The 21,706-nt window shown below is 39.5% G+C and overlaps 1 protein-coding gene across 1 annotated transcript; it reads left to right on the top strand.

Moving 5' to 3' along the window:
• The first annotated feature begins 907 nt into the window (after positions 1-907).
• WNT16 (Wnt family member 16) lies at positions 908-20,102 on the top strand. The gene is made up of 4 exons (XM_075599936.1): positions 908-1,271; positions 6,897-7,183; positions 14,521-14,807; positions 17,998-20,102. Exons 1-4 carry the CDS (start codon positions 1,180-1,182, stop codon positions 18,460-18,462), a joined length of 1,131 nt encoding a protein of 376 aa, XP_075456051.1. The 5' UTR covers positions 908-1,179; the 3' UTR covers positions 18,463-20,102.
• Positions 20,103-21,706: the final 1,604 nt, after the last annotated feature.

Genomic DNA, 21,706 nt, shown 5'->3' with positions numbered 1-21,706 from the left:
TTGCAGTCTACGTTCTAGTGTATGGGACACAACGATAGAAACGGATTTATTCAAGGTCAGTGCAAAGGTCAGTGCAATGATAATAATGTCCTCCCTTCTCCCAGGGAAGGTGGGTGCCTATGCCATGGGTCTCTGCTGAAAGAGCACATACTGTACATGGATCTACAAAGTAGCAGTTAGGTCCTGTGCTGTTTGAAGGGTCTGCAACACATTGCACTGTAATGTCCGTGCATACCTTTCTATTGTTATAAATCGGTGCCCGCCCTTGTTTGTATCACAGAGCCCTTAAAAATAACATTTCTTATTCTATGGATCTAGTATTTTCTTTTTTAGCTTGAGCAATTTTACAAAAAGGCAACGAATGAAAGATGACACCCGATTTTGTCATCTTATTATTTAGTATATATGTTCATACTTTGTATTATTGCTGACAACACTTACAGAAATGTCACGTTTGCACCAATTCTACTTAATCACCGAAATTGCTGCAGAAAACATAGAACATGTCATTAACATAATAAACAGGAAATATAATTTCGAGTGTAAAAAAAAGTATTATAAGTAATAATAATTGTACTTAAAAGAATCTTTAAAAAAAAAGAGAAAGAAAGAAAAACTATGGTGCTTATAATTGCTCTGTACTACAGAATACTGTATATTCTTTCGTTCTTTATCCCATTCAAACAATTGATGCTGGTGTTCTTTTTTAGAGTGTGTAAATGTGTTCCAGGGTTGGATTTTCCTGGCAGCACATAACTCAAACAGCAGATACTGTAACTGTCAACCAGCAGTAGACCTCTGCACCCTCCCACCCCCAGTTGAGTGCCCCGACCAATAGGAGCTATCCTGATGGATACATTGTTATTCATTAGACTCTTGGCCAATCACAACAGGAATTCGATTGTAAAGGAACAGACTTAGTGGGGAACTAGAGAAGGGAGATATAATCAAAGAGAAAGTTCTCACCTAAGGCAGAGGGAACCTCCTTGTCTCCAGCAACATCCCATCACAGACATCTTTGATCTCCTAACTCTGAATGTCTATAGATGATCCAATCCAGAAATGATTGCAGATAAAGAAATGATACTCACAGGGATCCTTGGGTTCTGAAGTACCTGCTCCCCTCCAGAGGCCATAAAACCCAAATCCACTGTGACTCTAGGCATAAATGTGCTGGAGATGGAGAAGGGGGCTCCTTTTGGATTGTCTCATTTATGTGTCCTTTTGACTGCACTGGTGGCAATTGTCCCTTGTTCCCAGGGAAACTGGATGTAGGTATCTTCTTTTTGTGTCTATTCCTTGTTTTGCTTTGTCTTATGTTTTAACATGTTTTATGTAATAATACTGAATAGTTTCAGTATTGTTCATTCGTTTTACTGAACTGATCAGTACCTATTGGATGCAAACCCATGTGCACCCTGCGATGTCAATTAAAGTTTCCTAGATAGCTGTAAAACAGCAGAAAAGACTGTAATGTTGGACTAAAATGCCCCCTTTCTCATTAGTGCTGGGTTCAAACTTTTCTGCTCCACCCTATGTGGTTACAGAATTACTTCTAATCTCCCAAAGAAAACAGATCTCATCCCTTTGTTTATACTTACTAGTTATAAAGCAGCATAAACTAAAGTGTCATATTCTAGTATCCCATCTTCAATTTCCCAAACAATAAAACCTTCTTTCCATTGCACATCTGGAGACTACAAACAAAAAAATGACAGGTCTTAAACATGTTTACTTGCGGCTGCAAAATATGCTAAACATATTTAGTTCAAATTCTAATGTAATTCATTGCTGGTTAGTCAAAATATTCGAAAGCGATCTCCTTTGTTACTTGAAGTGATTTGCAGATTTGGCATGTTCTGTAAGAGGCACATTTGCTGTTGCATGGAATAAAACATTATGCTTTCAGACTGCTCATTATTTCCAGGGTTTTAGAGGAAGACTTTTCATCTATTCCTTTTCGATTTTGCCATTCTTTCAGATTCCTATGAAGTTTTTTGTTATCCAGAAATGAATTGAGCCCGTATTACAAACGTCAACATGATTGAAATAGTCATTTATTGTATACAATTTTCAATGTATCCAGCAGAAATTCCTTCTTTTTTTTTATTCTTAATATTGTATTCAGATCCACTATATGTCAAATTCTTTTTTCCCCTCTGTTCTCTGGTGAACAACAACCAGCCTAAATCCTTGTCATGTGCGGGTTTTTTTTCCCCTCCACAACAGTAATGCCAATTTCAGTGCAAAGTTGTAGATTTTAGGACAGCTATATTAAAAGCCACACTTGAAACAATTAGTAATATTAATCAATTACATTAATTTATATCCATGTGGCTATTCCCTCATCTTTGGAAATATAATAAAACTTTTGCCAAGAATCTCAGAATAACAGGTGTGTGTTTACATTGATATAATAGCAATAATTAGCTGCCTTTTACAGCTGCCTACTAATATGTACAGTAGTATACATTTCTTGCAGCCCTATTTGTCCTGGATACAAGTAGATCACTATTTCATGTTGGATATGCTTTGCCGGAACAGCTTCTTTGTGCATGTGGTTGATAGGCTTTCTACATTTCCAGTTGCCTTGCCATCCTCAGAGGGTGAGCAGTGTGTAAGTGTAAAAGCCATCTCCATTTGCTGTACTGTTGTCCCTTATGATATTACCATTTCCAATTGCAGTGAGTTTTACAGTTTACTTCTATAAGTATTTTTCCTTATGTTTCCTTATTGTTTTGTGCTTTTCCTTTTCATTTAAGGCATGTGGGACTTTCTGTGAACTAGCACTGAATTAGAAACATTGTGGGTCATTCTTGCTGCTCCTTAGTATATGGTCCCCATGCTATCATTAAGGTGTGAAGGGATTGGGGCCATATTGACTAAGACCTGCCATAAGAAACCTTCTTGTGCCAGAAGGGAACATGTGGCCCTTTTACTCTGTGGCAGTGCTTCAATTGTTTGGAAAAATATCATTTGCTTGCCTCCTTTTACTTTAATCAAATATACATTTATCCAGGAGTTTCATATTTTGGAGAAATTAACTTATAAAACATGTTGGTCCCATGTTCAGATTTTCAGAAAATGACTTTAGAACCTATCCTGGTCACTGCATTTCCCTGATTTAGCTCTGAGCTCCTATCCAGCCCCTAACTACATCAATGTGAATTGTATTGTGCTTTTCAAACATCTGAGTTTCAAAGATATTAAATATACTGTAATCTTACATTACTAAATGTTACAATGGTAGAGAATGTGTCATATGATGGAGTTTAAATCTGGGCAATATTTGCCATGTGAGAGTGTACGTTTGCCCACTGTGAGCTTGGCGTAAGGAATGAGGACCCTAGTGAGCTAACCTGTAGAATGAGCTAGGCAAGCTCTGCATACAGTATAAGCTATTCCTTGTATTTTCAGTAACGTTTTGCAGCTGAGAACTGTTTGGCAATGATAATGCATTCTTTATTCTTTTATACATGTCAGTTTGTGGATGTGTGCTTGTTTTTCATTTTGTAATGTTATGTCGATAAAGTGAGAGATTATGAGGCATGTTTTACAAAGGAATGCAGCATTATTCGCGGCCCTTTAAAAAAAAATGTTTTAATTTGTTTTGTTTTAATACTGTAGTATATGCAGCATTTGATTACTTTTAATGAAAATGAATGACCTAAGCTGCCAATTGATGTGTTCTACCGTGATTGGTTAGCGAATATCTTCTCTGGGTTCACCTAATGGCGGACACTGAATCGATCCTTCAGTCAGTGGAATGCTTCGAATACAATGTAACCTTATAGTACTAAGGTAGCATTGTCTATTGTTACAGCTTGCAGCTCAGACACAGTCTGCTGCTGGGAACACTGCAACACTTGTTATAATTTGTTGCCAAATATCTTGCACTGCTGAGATGTGTGCTAAAACCTACTATAGCAACCAAAGAATGCTCAATATGTTAAAACTCATTAACAATTGCATTAAGAGTTGATTTTTTTAATATATTTTTTAAATACCGTTTTATCTAATACAACAAAATTGATTTATTAAAAAAAACACATGTAGGACATTTAATTTGTTGCTGCTTTAAGGTACCATCTGACACCAGAATACACCTTAGAGTCCATTCAAGTCAATGGGCTGTGTGGTGTCTTCCAGCACTGGAAGGTGTCTTATGGCGGAAGACTGCTTAGTACCTACGGACCTATCTGGTATAGTATATTATTGCAGAATAATTGTAGCCATTAAGTGCACTCTCTCATTCTAATTGTTTTTCTTAAGCACATCTGCAAAGTCGTCATCATGTAATGAATGGTTTGCTTTTAATCCACTCAAGTCTCAAAGCTTTTGCATTGGCTGGCCCATACTGTATGGAACTTTATGTTCAATATAGTTCACCAGACATTATCCATTGAGGTCTTCTTGTAAAATATAAATGAACAGCACATATAAGTATTCCATCATCCTCTCTGTTATACAAAACTGACTGTGATACATATCGCAGTTACAGTTGCTTCAGCTGTTTCATATCATCCACAATACCCCTTACACTGTATTCCCCTTTCACCTTGATAACTTGCATGCCAACAACTGTTATCCATTTTGACTCAGAATTAAATAATAATAATAATAATAATAATGTGGGTGTATATGTGTCTAGCACCAATCATGTATACAGTGCGTTAGAAAATAGTAGACAATACATTATACTGGTAAATATAATACAACATTGGGGAAATACATATAAAAAATAAACATTAGGAGAGAAACGTCTCTGCCATGAATGGTATACTCAATGCCTTAAATATTATACAATCTAAGTGGTATCTTGGGAGGTTTGACTCAATACGGTATGCCTTGAAGCAGGTGATGGCATTGTGATCGACTGAGGTTGCCATTACTTTGAATGACAGTTTTCAGTATATCACACAGCCATCAACCACTTCAGACAATGTGGAATCAGGCTGTTTAAGAGACAGTGGGAGAATATGAGATCACTATGGTTTAAAGAGCATGAGTACGAGTATTTAGAGTGCATAGTGATGTAGTGATGCAGCAATGTTATAGAGCTACTGAAATATTTTATTGAAGAGGTGAGTTCTTAGATTCATTTATAAGAAAGTTAGACAAGCCTGAGGGGAAGAGAATACGAGGGGAAGAGACTACAGCAGCTCCTGTAGAAATCATTAAGAGATAAATGTTAGAGAAATGAGAAAGCAGTAGAAACAGGTGGTTCAAAGCTCAAGAGGAGATCAGTATTTTGGAGCAGGGCTCTCCACTTTCACTCATCGAGAGCCACCCACCGGTTAGGCTCTTAAAGAAAATATACCTAAGCACGTTGTGTTGGTGAAAATGAAAACAAAGTGTTAATATTGTGCAATAGGTGTAATAAATGTGTACTAAGTGTTAAATTGCAAAATCTTGAAAACCTGGGATTTTTGGGGTTTTCAAGAACTGAACCTGGAGAGTCCCAAATGTGGAGGAAAATTATAGCTAAAGCAGAAAGGGTCGAGAGTGTTGATCCCGTAACGAGAGGAACATGTTGTACATGATGTAATGGGAATACAGTAAGGGGAATTCAAAGGTAGAAAAACAGAGACAGCTAAAAAAAATTGAGATAACTGTAGCTGTGTAGTTTTAAATAGATTTTAGGTTAGAACGATTGTGAAGTGTGATAGTTGGCTATCTGATCTTATTTTTTTGTGCTTTTTTAATTACATTGTTTAATGAACTGATTTGCTGTATTTGTCTTGTCTATGAGTCTCTGCGTAGTACAGTTTCAACTCTACGGGTTACTGTATATGTATCAAGGCAAAAGTGATTCAATTCTGCACAAAATTCAGCACCATACAATATGTATCAAAAGCAGAAAAATCAAATGTAACCCCTCTTCTTTTAGCTCACAGACTTATGACTATTGCTGAGGTGAGCGCCTGAGTCTCTATTAATAACTTACTGGGCCACACGTGGTCTACAGTCAGACAGCGAGAATAATACGGACACGGGATACGGGTGATACAACAAGTTTACTTATACACTAATAACTTAGGTACCCTGTGCTCATTATATGAGGATCACTACACACAGTATAAAAATACAACACAATCCCCAATAACCCTGTGTGTGTGTGAATCAGTGTCAGTGGTGTATTAGCCACTCAATCCTGGGTATGTGGCTTGTGATGGTGGCACACCGTGGGATCTCATTGTGTACTAACTGTTGCAGGTCTGTACTTCGCAACGGGTGCTTCAGTACCACTGTCTCTTTATAGCAAATTGAGGGTCCCCTCCGATAGTGCTTGAACTCTCATCAACGTCTCGCACTGTAGCTCTCTCTGCTCTTCATCCCAATGGGCAAATTGCTCTTTCTGCAATCCTCGACTGAACCTGATAGCACAGATCCAACTCACCTTGGCCGCCCCCTTTTTAAAAGCTCCTCTCCCTCCTAGTCCCTCCTCTTCCACAGCCATTATCATTGGCTGCTTTCATGTCCATTACAGTCACATGTCCAGAGAGCACTGGAGAGGAACCAGCCAGGGGGCAGTGTGAGTGTATGTGGAGCTCATCACACAGAGGTTACACAAATTAAAAGCAATAAGATTTTTTTCCTTTCATATATGGTACATACTGTATTTGTTGCCTCAGAATTGTGCCACTTTTGCTTTGCTGCATAGCCCCTATGTGTTGAAAAGCATACAATCTCATTTTTGCTGTTTGAAACACAGGAAGATTTAGGTCACAATCTTACAGTAGGAGTGCATTCAGTTTCTTCCACTTTCAACCTTACCAGTAGGTTCTGCCTTTTTCTAATGCAAAAGTAAAGAATAAAACAGTGTTGATGACTGGCATTGAATTTAGGCTGTATGCAAAGGAGTATTAATCTGTGGTTAATCTTTGTCATTACAGGTGGCTGGGCATCACATCTTTTGGGGTGCCAGAGAAATTAGGTTGTGCCAATCTTCCACTGAGCACCCGCCAAAAGGATTTGTGTAAGAGGAAACCATACTTGTTGTCTAGCATACGGGAGGGAGCAAGACTGGGAATCCAAGAGTGCAGGAACCAATTCAAACATGAAAGGTGGAACTGCTCCATTTCTCCCACCATTTACACCTCCAGTTCATCATTTTCCCTTTCTGCTATATCTTCTTCATTGGCATCAGCTCATTCGATCTTTGGCTATGAGCTGAACAGTGGTAAGTCAGTACTAAAAATGTCCCCCGCTATATTGTGTTAGTTCTCTAGCACAGGGGTGCTCAACTCCAGTCCTCAAGCTCCCCACCCCAGCACCACGGTCAGGTTTTTAGGATATCCCAGCTTCAGCACAGGTCGCTCAGTCTCTGACTGAGCCTCTGATTGAGCCACCTGTGCTGAAGCAGGAACTGATTGATCCACCTGTGCTGAAGCAGGGATATCCTGCAAACTTGACCTGTTTGGGGGGCTTGAGGACTGGAGTTGAGTACTCCTGCCCATAGCAAACAAATTTAGAAAAGTGGGAAACCAATCCAGCCTGTCAAAGGACTATGAACAGTGGCTTGATTGGTCAAACTTGGAGAGAAGCACTGTGATGAGAACATTTTTAGTTTTATTTAGCAATTATTATGTATACACATAAACAAACAAGGAGGTGAACTATTGTCAGCTAATTCATAAACTGTATGAAGCATATAAAATATTAATGTTGGTTTTAAAAAAAAGTTCTAAAATGTATCAAAGATCATAACAGAAGGATGATGAAATGGGGAATAAGATACACAGATGTAGCAGGCTGTATTGTCCCCCACCAATAATACTACATATCCCCTTAAAATGCAGATTAACACGCATTTTCCATAGAATTAAGTGGCAGTGTTGGTGCGGAATATTACAGCACACCACATCATAATGAAAGGAAACAATGAAGACTGGTACATCTGTAGATACAATCCTAGTATACACTTTAAGGAAGCATGTGGGTAGCTACCTTTCCTAGTGCTATATATCTCATGCATTTACCTTGGCCCCTTGCAGACACACTTACCAGAACACCTCCTACTGTCTCTGTATGTTCTGCCTAGTTACCACTTAGATTGTAAGCTCTTTGGGACTCGGACTCCTTTTCCTGTTTACGTTTATGTCTGAAGCGCTTATTCCCATTATGTCTCGTATTAATTTGTCATGTGTATTGCTGCTGTAAAGTCCTATGCACATGGATGACTCTATACAAATAAAGATATACATACACACATATTTTAATTCAACATAGTCTTTGGTTTATAGCCTTCCATTAATTTAGTAGAAAATGAATGTGTAATTATTTGAAATATGTAATTTCAAGTATTCATTTAAATCATATGTTGCCTCACTTCAGTATACAAAAATACCGTGCTCTGCGTTTTATCTTGCTTGTATCCCAGCTTTAGGATGGGTTGTATGAAGCAGCAAGAGGAGTTAGTGGAGGGGAGGAGATACACAAATAAACATATTAAAATGGTGTATCCAGTGTTCCCCACTGCCAGTAAACAAAGAGTAGAGGTGAAGAATCACAGGTGTGCGTGCCCATGGATTCAGCATCACCAAAGGGTATCAGTGACACAAACAGCTGGGCCCATGGTATCAGGAGGTGCTGCAAGGGGCAGGTCTATGTCATCATCGAGTGGTTCCATGATATCAAGAAGGAATTTTATTGAGCAAGTCAACCTTAGAAGAGTAGCAGCCAGATAAAAGGGTGGTGATACTGTATGTCAAAATAAGAATGTAAAACCTTGGCAGCAATTATATGCATTATTTTCATTTTGCTTTTGTTTCAGTTAAGTTGGGAGATATGTCACGGCCCCTTTTATTCTCCAACATCTCCGATTTTGTTTGGGTATTTTTTCCGAATGGAACGCACTTCACCGCGTTCATGCCACATTCATGCCGAGACAGCGCTAATACAATGCACTAGGATAAAGGCGGCCGCGGCTAAAATACCAGAACATACCGCATCAAATACTGCATCTGCCCGCGGTTTTCAGAGTTGCGCCGATACGGCCGCACGAGGATAAAGGCGGCCGCCACTGTAGGAGCAGGCGTTCCTTTTCTTCTCAAGGATATTTCTCAAATGGATCAGAAGATTGATCTAGAATTAATAAAATAATTGAGCAGCCATATGGAATCCCCACATTGTTTTTCACATTATACTTCCTCCGTGCTGATTTATGAAGTTGCTGATTGATTTAGACTTATTAAAATCAATTTGCCCAAATCCAGGTGAGGTGCACCAAATACTGTAGCATAACAATATATATTTCATTCATTTTAACGTGCTTTCAACACCCAATGAACCCCAAGTAGAAATGTCTTAAAAGTTGCAAAAAAAATTGGCTACATGAAGAATTAAATCTAAGTTACTCAGTAGCAGCACATGCTGAAAGTATATTACAATAAACAGTATTCAAGAATGTATAACAACTGTATGACAACTTGGAAAAAGGTAGTTTAGGCTTTCGGATCTATATTGGGTCTAGCCTTTATCAATATAAAGAATAAGTAATATTTACATTATTAAAACTTTTCAGAATGAAGAGCTTAAAATTGTAAATTGAAAACAATCCTAAATTTTTTACTTCAGTTACTGATTTTTTATTTTAGTATAAGTGGTCCTCCAAGAAAGTGTTAAACAATACTAGTTGTTCCTAATAACAACAAAAAAATCACTGTACTCACTCTGCTGTCCTTAGCTTAAAAAAAAAAAACTATTCTAGTTATTTTACATGCATTGACACATACAGTAACTGTCAGTTCCCAAAAATGCATGCGATTGAATATGGAATATGGAATATGGAATATGTGTATTTACATGCCTACAGATAAATCAATGCAGCCTATTCTAGGCTGCAATCCTGCTAGCACTGTCCCGGGAGACCAGGCATTTACACCTTTTTTACCAGGATCATACATTGAGCAAAACAGGTAAAGTGAAATAAATTGTACATTTATTACCAGGAAAAGGCATACACACAATGATACACAAACTACATAAGAAGAGACACACTTACTTGGGAACTGGGGTAAAAAAAACTAGACTTTCCTTGCTATATGGTTCTTAAACAACACACTTTATTGTCAGCTGGTCTCAGCTGTTGTAGGTTAGTGGCCCCTCCCCCCCAGGTGTCAAGCTCACCCCTCCCCACTGCCCTAGTTAGCAGGTCTCTTTCATTTTACTGGATATGGATCCAATGTTGGTCCTTCTCCCACCTAATAGAGGTAAATGAGAATTTTAATTCTAATATAGGTGTATTAGTATTTTATCTGGTAGTGTTAGGACCTGTGAGGAGGGTCTGCCTTGATATGGCTCACCGGCTTACGACGCTTTGGCCAAAGGGTTAAACTAAATGACCATTTTTCAAGAGAATATATAAGTATTTTACTGTGTATTTTTGTCATATTGGAAGTGGCATTGGGCTTTTTTGTTCTTTGTTTTATATATGGTACTTAAAACAAGAATCTTTAGTTGACCGGGACTTAGCCCGAATGTCCTGGAACCCAAATTGGCATGAAGTTCCAGACGCCACCGCTCCCTTCTCTCCGGAGGACTTGCTTTTCTTTGACCGGGACTTAGCTCCAAACGTTGTGGAGCTAAAATCGGCTTGAAATTCCAGCGACCGCTACGTTCAATTCTCAGAACTTGGCTCTGCTATTCGCGCAGGGGCATCTTTTTTACACATTCAAAATCCCCGTCGCTGTTTTGGCGCTTGAGAATCTCTCGGTTGATTGGCTGAGAACTTTCTTATAGTATTTTGGAGTTAATTCACAAAATACTACAGCCAATCAGGACATGGGTACTTGAGCCCTTCCCTCCTGCCGAAATGGTCTTCACACCTGAGGCACCCTCTGTGGCTTTCATGTCCGAGTAGACTCACTGGCACCAAGTTGGTAGCCCAGTGGCTCACTCAGAATATTGGTTCTGAAAGTCTCAGCTCATAATACCATGCACAACAATACATTTTATACCAAACACAACTGTTAATAAAATGTACTTTTACATGTCCTAAGTCTCTGGGTATGGGGAATAGAATAAAAAACTGCACTTTATTTTCTATTAGCCTATATTCCCCACACTATACAATGGACTTGGAGTGGACTTTAAAAATCCCCTCACAAACTTAGATATGGTTGGAGGACCCATTAACACCCATATAGGTTCTGGGTGACCTGGGCATTAACTGGGTATCCCCCATAACCTAGGGACCCATCATAGTTACAGGGATACTTTGCATCCCTATGCCCCATTTATCTTTCTGGGCTGTGCTGAAGCAGGGAACTAACCCATGAACCCCTATATAGGTTCTGGGTGACCTGGGCAGTAACTGGGTATATCCCTTAACCCAGGGACCCCTAATAGTTACAGGGACACTTTTCATCCCTTTGCACCATTTACCTTTCTGGGCTGGGCTGAAGCAGGGAAACCTAGCGGTGAGTTGCACAAGCGTTTTCAAGGAGAGATATTGCCGGAACAATGTGCCTATATGTATCTGGGAATCAAGCATGATTCTCGGGTACATTTTTGGGGTATCCAGCAACTCTGGACCCCGACTACCTAGACACATTCTGACAACACTTTCTCCGCAAAACCCCCTTTAAAACTCACACCCTAGCAATCCCTGCTTGCTGGCACCCCTGGAAAGGCAAAAACACAAACATTCTTCATTGTTGCATAAATACAGTTTATGCAAATACAACAGTTAGGCTCAAGAGCTGACACTCTTGAACCCCAAAACATGGATCAGAGGTAACCAAACGGGCTTAACCTTTATTTGAGAGCTTGGTTACCTCCTCACCATCACAAACACGTATTGAATTAATGTTTTATTTGTAAAGCAGTTGATATCGTGTTAAAAATAATTCAAAGCTTGTCAGGAAAATCTAATCTTATAGTTTCATACCACATATCCAATAGACCGTGGCAGTTTAACTACACCATTGAATTATTAAGATGTTGCAGTTTCCTGAAAAAGTCATTAATATTCTTTTTTATTTAATACGATAGCGAAGGTTTTTTTTGTATTTACTAACTTAACACTAATGCACTGTGGTTTTCCTAAAAAAGTATTTTTGAGGACTTTTACATATAATCAAAATGCATGAACTAGCGTGTTATTCTAATACAAATACTGCTTGCTTTGAGCAAATCTCAATGTGACCTAATTGCGACATGAACGCAAGCTCTGAAAACTCTCCTGGAGAAATAGAAATTATTTATTTAATTAAATTTGCTGTGATATTTAACATAGAACATGATTTAAGCATTTAGTAACGTTAAAGAAGCACTCACATTACATTTTATTGAAAGTTTTGGTTTTATCCTAAAAGTAATGACAGTTACAGTAAGTAAGAAATGAAAAATGGATAAAGCACAAAAATACATTTAACATCACTTTTCAAGAAAAACAGTTTTCTCCGCAATAGAACATTTCATACGTGTCTCTTTGTAAAAAAAAAAATGTGCAACACCTACATTAAAAATACTAGATTAAAATAGTATTCCACTTTATGTCCAAAATCATGTAACCCTTTACAGTGCGGTTTTACTTGCCCAACAAAGCATTTGTACACAACATACAGTACCAATGTACTTGCTTTCTTTAAACAAATATAACGTCCTTAGCAGTAAAGTTGTGCTCTCATACTTTCCATGAAAAGTAAGTAAGGTTTTGTTCTCATTGGGGACAGTGAACTGATTGTTCCAGCACCCATGATGAATTTAACATATGCACGGCAAGCTGTCGCCCTGATCATTGGACCAGACTGGAAAAGGAGAAAGAGACAGGAGTAAGCAAGTCTTGCTCAATACACAGTGACAACAGACAGTGAAAACACACAAATAAGAATAGCTAACGGAAGTGAAATTCACCCTCACCAGTTTCTGTGTAACATCCTTATAATGTTATTTGGAAAGAAACGCAGCATTGTTTTTAACCTTTATAGTGGGTTGGGGGGTGTCTGGTGGAAGCAGAATGCCCCCAGATCTCGGAAACTTCAGTCATGTGATTGCCTCAGGAGCAGTCACATGACGTGCCCAAACCCCTGATGCTGGGAATAGAAGTGGAACAGGCTCCACTTCCATTTGGATCGGGCTGGCAGCTTTGCGGAGCAGTCAGAACGATGAAACACTTAAAAATTAGCAAGTGCCCACTGTCATACCAGGTATATCATTATGGCACTGTAAAGGTTAAAGCATCAGTCTCCAAAATGTAACCTGTGACGCGTGTCACTGTTATGGGTGTGTTGACCTTGGGGCTATCAGGGACTGCATAATTGCCTTTAATGCTTTGGAAGTGGCTATCATGTTTGTTTTTAATGTGCATAATTTAAGATAGATATTATTTTCTCTTTTAAAGCAGAATCGAAGACATTTCTTGTTGTCATTTTTTTTTTTTTTTTTACATTTGATTGAAGCAGGGGGTTTCCGGAGCTGAACAGCATTCATTTCAGCTGATTGGACCCCCTGCTTTCACCTCCGTAGTGGATGCCAGTCGCCGCTCCAATCGGCTATCAGGGTTCATGTAATGGCGGCGTTTGAAAGCTCCCGCACTTTACGGGCCAATAGGAAGCCGTGACATCATCCAGTTCAGCTTCCTATTGGCCCACGTAATGCGGGAGCTTTAAACTTTAAAATACAGCTAGCTCAGCTGGAGCAGCTGCTAACACCTAGTATGGAGTATCGCTGTAACCTGGAGGGTCCCAAGACCTGAAGATAGAGACTTTCATTTCCAGGAATGCAATAAAATGTTGTAAAAAAAATAAAACATGGGGTGGCAAAAAAGACAAGACAGACAGAATTGTTGCTTTAAATGCAGATACAGTAGATGAGTTGTACAAATAACGGAATCTAAATGAAATAATCACTATCATTATACTGTGTATGGGGTGTAAATAAAATCCTGGATCTGCTTCATTGCTAAATAAATGTTGAACAGAATGTAATATTGATGCAGACAGTCACACTGTGGCCCAGTGCTGATTAGTGGACAAATATTGTAAAAATGTCATTATGTGTAGTCATGACGTTACATCACGGTAAGATCCTGTCAGGTATTCTCAGGGGAGATATGTAATCTGACATTTGATATATAAACTAAACACTGGCCATTTCCCATGAGGAGTTTTTGCTCCAGGCGTGACTCTACAAACACATCTTGGGACATGTAGCTGTCACTTTGACTTGAGCAAGTAAAAGGACTAAAATAAGATTTCTCTATTCTGTCCCTATTTAATGTTGTGAGAAGCAGTGTAATACACCGTAAACAATGCAGTAGCAAGTTTACTTGAATAGCAATGCATGAATCATTAACAGCGCATTAACTTTGCTCTCATCATTGTGAATGGGAGTCAATATATAATTAACTACTTTAACCTCCTTCTCCCCATATAGAATGGAGTCCATAGAATTATCCAGGATGAGTTTCTGTTGGGTATCTGTACAGTACTGTATATCAACAGGAATGGCTTGAATCAATGATAAAGGTTACAGAGCATTTTTTTAATGTAAATTCCCCACTTGTTATTCCAGGCACCAAGGAAACAGCATTTATTTCTGCTGTGACAGCAGCGGGTCTCATTCATTCTGTGACAAGATCATGCAGTGCCGGGAATATGACGGAGTGTTCCTGTGACACGAGCCTGCAGAATGGGGGCTCCGCCAGTGAAGGATGGCACTGGGGAGGGTGCTCTGATGATTTACAATATGGAATGTGGTTCAGTAGAAAATTCCTTGATGCCACGTATAAAAACACAACAGGAAAAGAGTCTGATGTACTTAAAGCAATGCACTTACAGAATAATGAAGCTGGAAGACAGGTATGTGTTGGTGTTATTAAAGCAGCGAAACATGTGAAATCTACATATATATATATTTTTTTTTGTTAAATAAATAAGTTCTGCACTATTAGATAACAGTGACTGTTTTTTTTTTTTTAATTAAACTGTTTGATGCCATTTTTAATGCGTTTTGAAGCATCCTTTAATTTTTACTGCAGTTTTTAACCCACCACGCACGCAGTGCAAGATCTTTGCAGCAGTTTCCTGTTTGGGCAAATGTGTTGCAAATATTCCGAGACGTTTGTGCTGTAAACTGTAACAATATATAATGTTACCGTAGTAATATAAGGATACATTGTAGCTGCTGAGTTACACTAACTGGAGCAGCCATTATGTTAGGCACACAATCAGGATTTTGACAGATTTATAACAGGAGCACCAAACGATTGCCAGTTTAGGTAAGAATGTAGAATTATAGATTGTTTACATATACAAAGAAAAAAAAAGTTGGAAAGTTGTTATAACCATTAGAGCATCAATATTCATAAATTCCATATTTTAGGACAGTGTTCCACAAAAGCAGCCAACAGGCCAGGGTTTCAGAGCAAGTAATGATAACTTTTATTTAGATTAGATATTATTAGTAATATAATATATATAGTTATTGTTTAATTAAGTCAATTGGACAAATATTAGGGTACTTTAGTTCCAAATGTGTTAAATAAATTATTTATTTTCTGGGATTGCTTCTTTCATTTCCATTGGGCTGAGGTTTCAAGTAGAAGGTATTCCCTTGTTAGGAAGCCTGCAACTTTATGCAACACTTGAAGGGCCCATGGAATTAGGGATTAACTACGTTTATAAGAGACGTTAAAGTCTTATGACATATTACCTCCTTCTTAAAGTTGCAGAGCCAACTTATTAGCAACTTTAATTGCAGTTGTTGAGCATGTAATGGTGTCTTCTGACCTCTTAAAGGAGCAAGATCCACATAGAAGCATATACTAAAATAGCTACAGTATGTAGTTCCAACAATAGACATGATAGTTATGGTATCATTTTAACAGAAGTTGATTAGCCGTACAAATATGTATATGTATATGTGAACATGCAAAATGTGCTGGTTTGCCAAGTGCAAATAATGCAGCTCATACTGTACCTGCAGTAGCTTAGGGAAGAATACAGCAGAAATACACTGATAAAGGCTGAGTTATTAAGCAGTTTCTAGAACAGGAGTGGTCAATGACTGAGCCACTTGTGCTGAAGCCGGGATATACTTAAAACCTGACCTGTTGGTGGCTCTTGTGGACTGCTTTAGAAAATAACAATGGCAACCATCCTTATACGCAGGCCCCGGCAGAGAAATAGTTTTCTCATCAATATTAAATAGAATGATTCATAATGGGGTGTGGGACGACATGACAAGAAAAGTGAATGCAGCATATCCCTTTTAAACGATACAATTCTACTGAATAGCTTAAATGTGGTTTTTGTTTTCAGGGTCATCATGTTACTAATAAGAGTAAGAGAGGGGGAAGAGTAATAGAGATGGAGAGGGGAGAGAGAGGAGTGCTCGAAGAGGAAGTGAGAGACAGAGGGAGACAGTAAGTGGGATGAGGGAGAGAATAAGAGGGCGAGAGTGTGAGAAGGTGGAGTGAAAGAAAGGGGCGAGAGAGCGAGGTGTATGAGGGGAGAGCTCATAAAGCCACCAACACTAGGGGTCCGGTTGAGTCCTGGGCCCTGAGAAAGCTGGCTGTGGCTCTGTTCATACGAATCAGAGTAAAGGCGTGCCATTCTAGGGTGGTAAAAATGTGCTGTGCTCCCCACTATGTATATCCCAATGAAATAGTTTGGAATGTTATATTTGAATTATTTAAGCAGATACTTGTACTGCTCACAATCACACCTTCTGAGGGCCGCACAATACACAAATAGTCTTTATCTTCTTGCAGCTAGTTATTTTTGGTTTTAGTTTCTACTTTATACAGTATCAAGAAAGGCAATGGGGGTAATTTAGGCTCATACATAATCCATTCAAATCTTAATGTGAGGAGTTTTTGCACTAAAAAAATGTGTATAATTACATGGCCATTGAATACCTTCGGTGCTCCAGTGCTGTCCATGGGTTTCCTGGAGTGAGTACCTATGAGAATTTAAGTCTAATATAAAATAGATGAAAGTGGGTACAGTACTCAAATCTTCCATTCAAAGAGAATATATTCAATTTTTAACCACTGTGGCTGCTGGCTCCACTACTGCAAAGATTTCAGTGCCCGCTGTCATCTCTTACTTACTATACATAATGTAACCAGACACTCTCTCTCATGTATCTGTTGGAGGGCTTAGAATCACAGGTTGGGCAAGGCACTGTGGTTGCATCTAGCAGTGCTGTTCACTGGTTAGGCCAGGGGTGCTCAACTCCAGTCCTCAAGCCCCTCAACAGGTCAGGTTTTCAGGATATCCCTGCTTCAGCACAGGTGGTTCAATCAGATGCTCAGTCAAAGATTGAGCATTTTTATTAGTGATTACTAAGAAGAATTGTAATTTACACATCAGAACTTTTTGTTAAAACTATATTATAGAAACAGGCATTAAAGCAGCAGTCCACGCTGATTTTTTTTTTTGTTTGTTTATTCCGCCCCCCTTTAATATGTGCATGAATACAATACACACAATGACAAGTAATTAGCTAAGTTGCTGATCAATCCGTTCTCCTATGATCGATCTGTGAAAATTCGTCTCGGGGTTCACTAAATGGCAGTGCAGCAGAAGGCAGTGGCAGTGCAGCAAAGATACTCTACAAAGTTCTGTGGTGAAGATCATGTGACCAAGCAGTCACTGGATACAGTTGGTGCACTGCTAGACAGGGCAAGGCTCAAAAAGGGGTGTGCCAGTGCTTGTTTCAGAAGAGGAAGGGGATGTGACTTTGTAAATGGTTGCTATAGAAACAAACAATGCTTGTTACATTATAATACATACAAAATGTCATTAAGAATTTTTTTTAAATGCTACAAGTATTTTCTCATTGTACAGAACTGATTTAAAAAAAAAAACACACACAAGTAGGATATTGCTTGGTCTGCATCTTTAAAGAGTCTAGTTATTTCCATTTTGCAAATTCATGGATATGGGTTCTTTCATCTCTTAATTACTGCAGTCTTTTGTGATGCTACATACATGATGACATCACCTACCTTTGATAATTATTGCACTCCTTTTGTGTCATCAGGCAGTGGCTAAACTGATGACGGTTGACTGCCGATGCCATGGAGTTTCTGGGTCATGCGCTGTGAAAACCTGCTGGAAATCAATGTCCTCCTTTGAAAAAATTGGCAGTTACCTCAAGGACAAGTACGAGAACAGCATCCAGATATCGGACAGGCTAAAGAGAAAGGTGCGGCGGAAGGAGAAGTATCACCGCAAGGTTCCCATCCGAAAAGAGGATCTGATCTACACCAACAGATCGGCGAACTATTGCGTAGAGGATCGAAAACTGGGGATACCCGGGACACACGGGCGGGAATGCAACCGTACCTCGGAGGGCCCGGCCGGCTGTAATCTTCTCTGCTGCGGTCGTGGGTACAATACACATGTGGTCAGGCACGTGGAAAGATGCGAGTGCAAATTTGTGTGGTGCTGCTACGTGCGTTGCAGGCGGTGTGAGAGCATGACTGATGTCCACACCTGCAAATAATGTTTCCTCTAAGGAACAAAACACAGATGGAGAAACTAAACATGCAGTTCACAGCAGGGTTACTATTCCTGGAGTCAAACGCGGGCATATTTGGTTACAAAAAAGCACACCATGTGTTTCTAAGATGTTGATGTTTTCTGTACAGAACAAAGTCATATGTTTGTAATATGCTTCCATGCTATATGGTTAACTTTTTTTTTTAGTGTGGGTTCAGATCCTGCAAACAATCCTTTAATACTTAGGGAACTGACCCATTTCCAAAAGCACCATGGCCTCACTGATAGTGAATGAGTTTATATAGGCAGAGGTTTATAATCTCATTGTCAGGGTAAATGACACTTGGCCATTTACTGATTTCACTATCAGATAGGCCAGCAAACTGTGTGATCTCTTGCATTGGACCCACCGGTTAATGAATTATTATTTGTACCTTCCGCATCAGACAGAGACATTCACATTAGTATCACTGGGAATTTACCAAAATAAGAATTTACTGTGATTTTTAACATGGATGAAAATGGTACATTTCAATTTAAGAAATTGGACAGTAACTACTACAAAATCAGTGTTAACATTGGTACATTTTGCAAGTAATCCAGTAGGGGCATGACTTTGAAACACATTACCGCAAATAAAAATATCACTTGTGAGCACATTCACATGTCTCAGACAGATCTGCAACCCTGCTTTTCACCACTATCTCCTGGCATACAGTGCTTCCACTGCAGCAAGGGATTCTGGGAAATGACATGCAAATGAGCACACAGTGCCACCTTTTGCTTCATATCCATTTTATCATGGAGCCTTACAGTACAAGCGTATGCCTGCCGCAAACAGCTTTACCAAAATAGTGACCTATGCAATATTCATCTGAATGGAAAATAAAACACAAGATTGTATCCTGAATAGGCCTTAAAGTACTGTAAATACTGTAAAGGAAAATACCCAGAGGTGATTATTTCATTTTTAATGCATTGTGATAGTCATACTTGATTCTATTTAGTATTTTGTTAAAAACCAGTATCCAGCTGAATTTCACAAGTGTAGCAGGTTACTTGTGAGCCAAAAGAACAATGCATTATACAGATAATAATTGATTGTCACACACATTTTACCTTTCAGTAGCATTGGCTGAAAAAGCAGTTGTTTGGAAAAGCTTTTGTGTATTTATAAAAATAATAATTAAAAAAAAAGTTATATTTTCATGTAAAAATGCTTTTGTACTGGCTTTAAAAGCCTACTGGAAAATTACAAAATTCTAAATGTAAAAAGACGTTCAGTATTTTTCTTACTGGTCCAAAAATGTACATTTTGTAAATATTTAAATTATGCCATGTATGGAGGATGCTTAATTTGTGTGGTAGGATCCAAAAGCTTGTATTATACATATACTTCTTCTGTATTTGGAGATATGTGTTGTGTTTTATTCATTTTGAATGGTTCTAACTTTACATTTGACTATAAACCACAAAAGGCAGCGCTAGACCAGCGACATGGGGTTATCTATGCAAGAGCAAAATATATATATTAGACATTGTAAATAAATCACTTTTTACTGATATTTCTGACATTGTATTTGCTGCTAAAATTCATATAGTTTGTTTTTATATTTTTTATCAGAAATATTAAACTTTAAAAAAAAATGTTACTTGAATGGCTTTGAAATCTATATAGTGCTACCTAGCAAATTATCGATCTATAGCTAAGTTCTTGTCTGCGGTCGTTGTACTAGCCAATGTTAGTGTTATAGTATGTAAAAACTGTAGTTATATCAGCATAGGTAAAAAGATTTGCTAGCATATTCTCTGCCAGAATGAGGGAGCAGCTACGCAGTAAGCAGCAATTTTCTATATTCGATTCTTACCATGTCATTGAATTACTGTGGAAATGCTACACTGAATGGAATTCACTACAAAGCGCTATACCAACTAACCTGGACAGTACCTTCTGCAGTCTTGCAATATACAGGTAAGCTCCTTGTCGCCCTATATAGTTAAGGAACTATTTCTCAGTGTATATTATAATTATGGATTCCAGTTTTAGGATTTAACCGATAAGCACCGTAAAAACACCACTGATTCATAATCTCACCAATATGATGCTGCTGTTACACTTACAATGGCAGAAAATACATTCTAAAATATAGTTAGACATGAGAATCCAGTCATTTATAAAGTGTATGTTATTATAATACAGTATACTGTACTTAGTGGGACGGAAAGAGGCACAGGGACCAGTAAAATAAAGGTTAAGCCCGACCCCTGACCCCCCTTCCCTGGGGTTCATCTGGCTATGAAATCCTGGAGCTACCTAGTTTTAATATACTGTGTAGCCTCTTTCATACCCTGCACTAGGAATCATTTATACCTGCTGTGAAAATGTAATGTAGCAGGCTTCCCCCTAGCCCCCCTTACCACCACAGGAGAACGGTGACCCCCGTGGTATGTCGGGGAGCTGCGGGGGCTGCCGGCGACATTAGTTACAGGGCGTCGCCATCTTGTAGGAGCTCGCGGTTGCGCAGTGTAGTTGCACACGCGCTGTACAGTGCCAGGAGTGCCGGCGGCAAGGTTAGGGTTGGCGTGAGGTCGCACATACGTACAGCCTCCGCGGTAGCCAATACAGGATCGCGCGTGCGCAGTAAAGATAGCGCACGTGGTTCCAATGCTACAGAGGTCCTGAGTGGACTACAATTCCCAGCAGCCTCTGGGGATTGCCCTTTCACCCACATCATGTGCAGCCAGCCAGCAAATAAGGTTTTGCAGCTTCTCCTGTGGAGGAAGGCTACAATGTTGCGGGGACCATGTTTGTCAGTTGGAGCTGGGAGCAGGAAGGGGGAGGAGGTGTGTAAGGAGCAAGGCTCTTAGGCCTTGGCCATGTTCCTTGCTTGCTGGCGGAAGCGCGCTGACACACACTCCCGCTCAGCACTGAGCCCCTACAGCCGCAATTAGAGTGGCTTTAGTAGGGGCTCACCTGCGCTTCCGCGCGCTTGCGGAAGCGCAGGTCTTAGGGGAATTTAAAATTCCCCCGCTTGCCGGTGAGACAGGCCGGTCACGTGAGCGGTTTGCCCAATGAGGGCGAACCAGCTCCGTGACATCACTGGCCCGCCCCCGGTCAGTGACGGCCCGCCCCCGGACGGCCTGCTGAGAGCGCTTGCGGTAAGCAACCGCAAGGCCAGGGAAAGCATCCGCTTTCCCTGAGCCTCAGCGCGCCTCAGTACGCCAGCGGTAAGCGTGTCCGAGGCCTT

The sequence above is a fragment of the Ascaphus truei genome, chromosome 5 (genome assembly GCF_040206685.1).
Source record: "Ascaphus truei isolate aAscTru1 chromosome 5, aAscTru1.hap1, whole genome shotgun sequence".
Lineage (NCBI taxonomy): Eukaryota > Metazoa > Chordata > Amphibia > Anura > Ascaphidae > Ascaphus > Ascaphus truei.
Note: the sequence above shows the minus strand (reverse complement) of the source record. Positions and strands in the feature narration are given on the sequence as shown.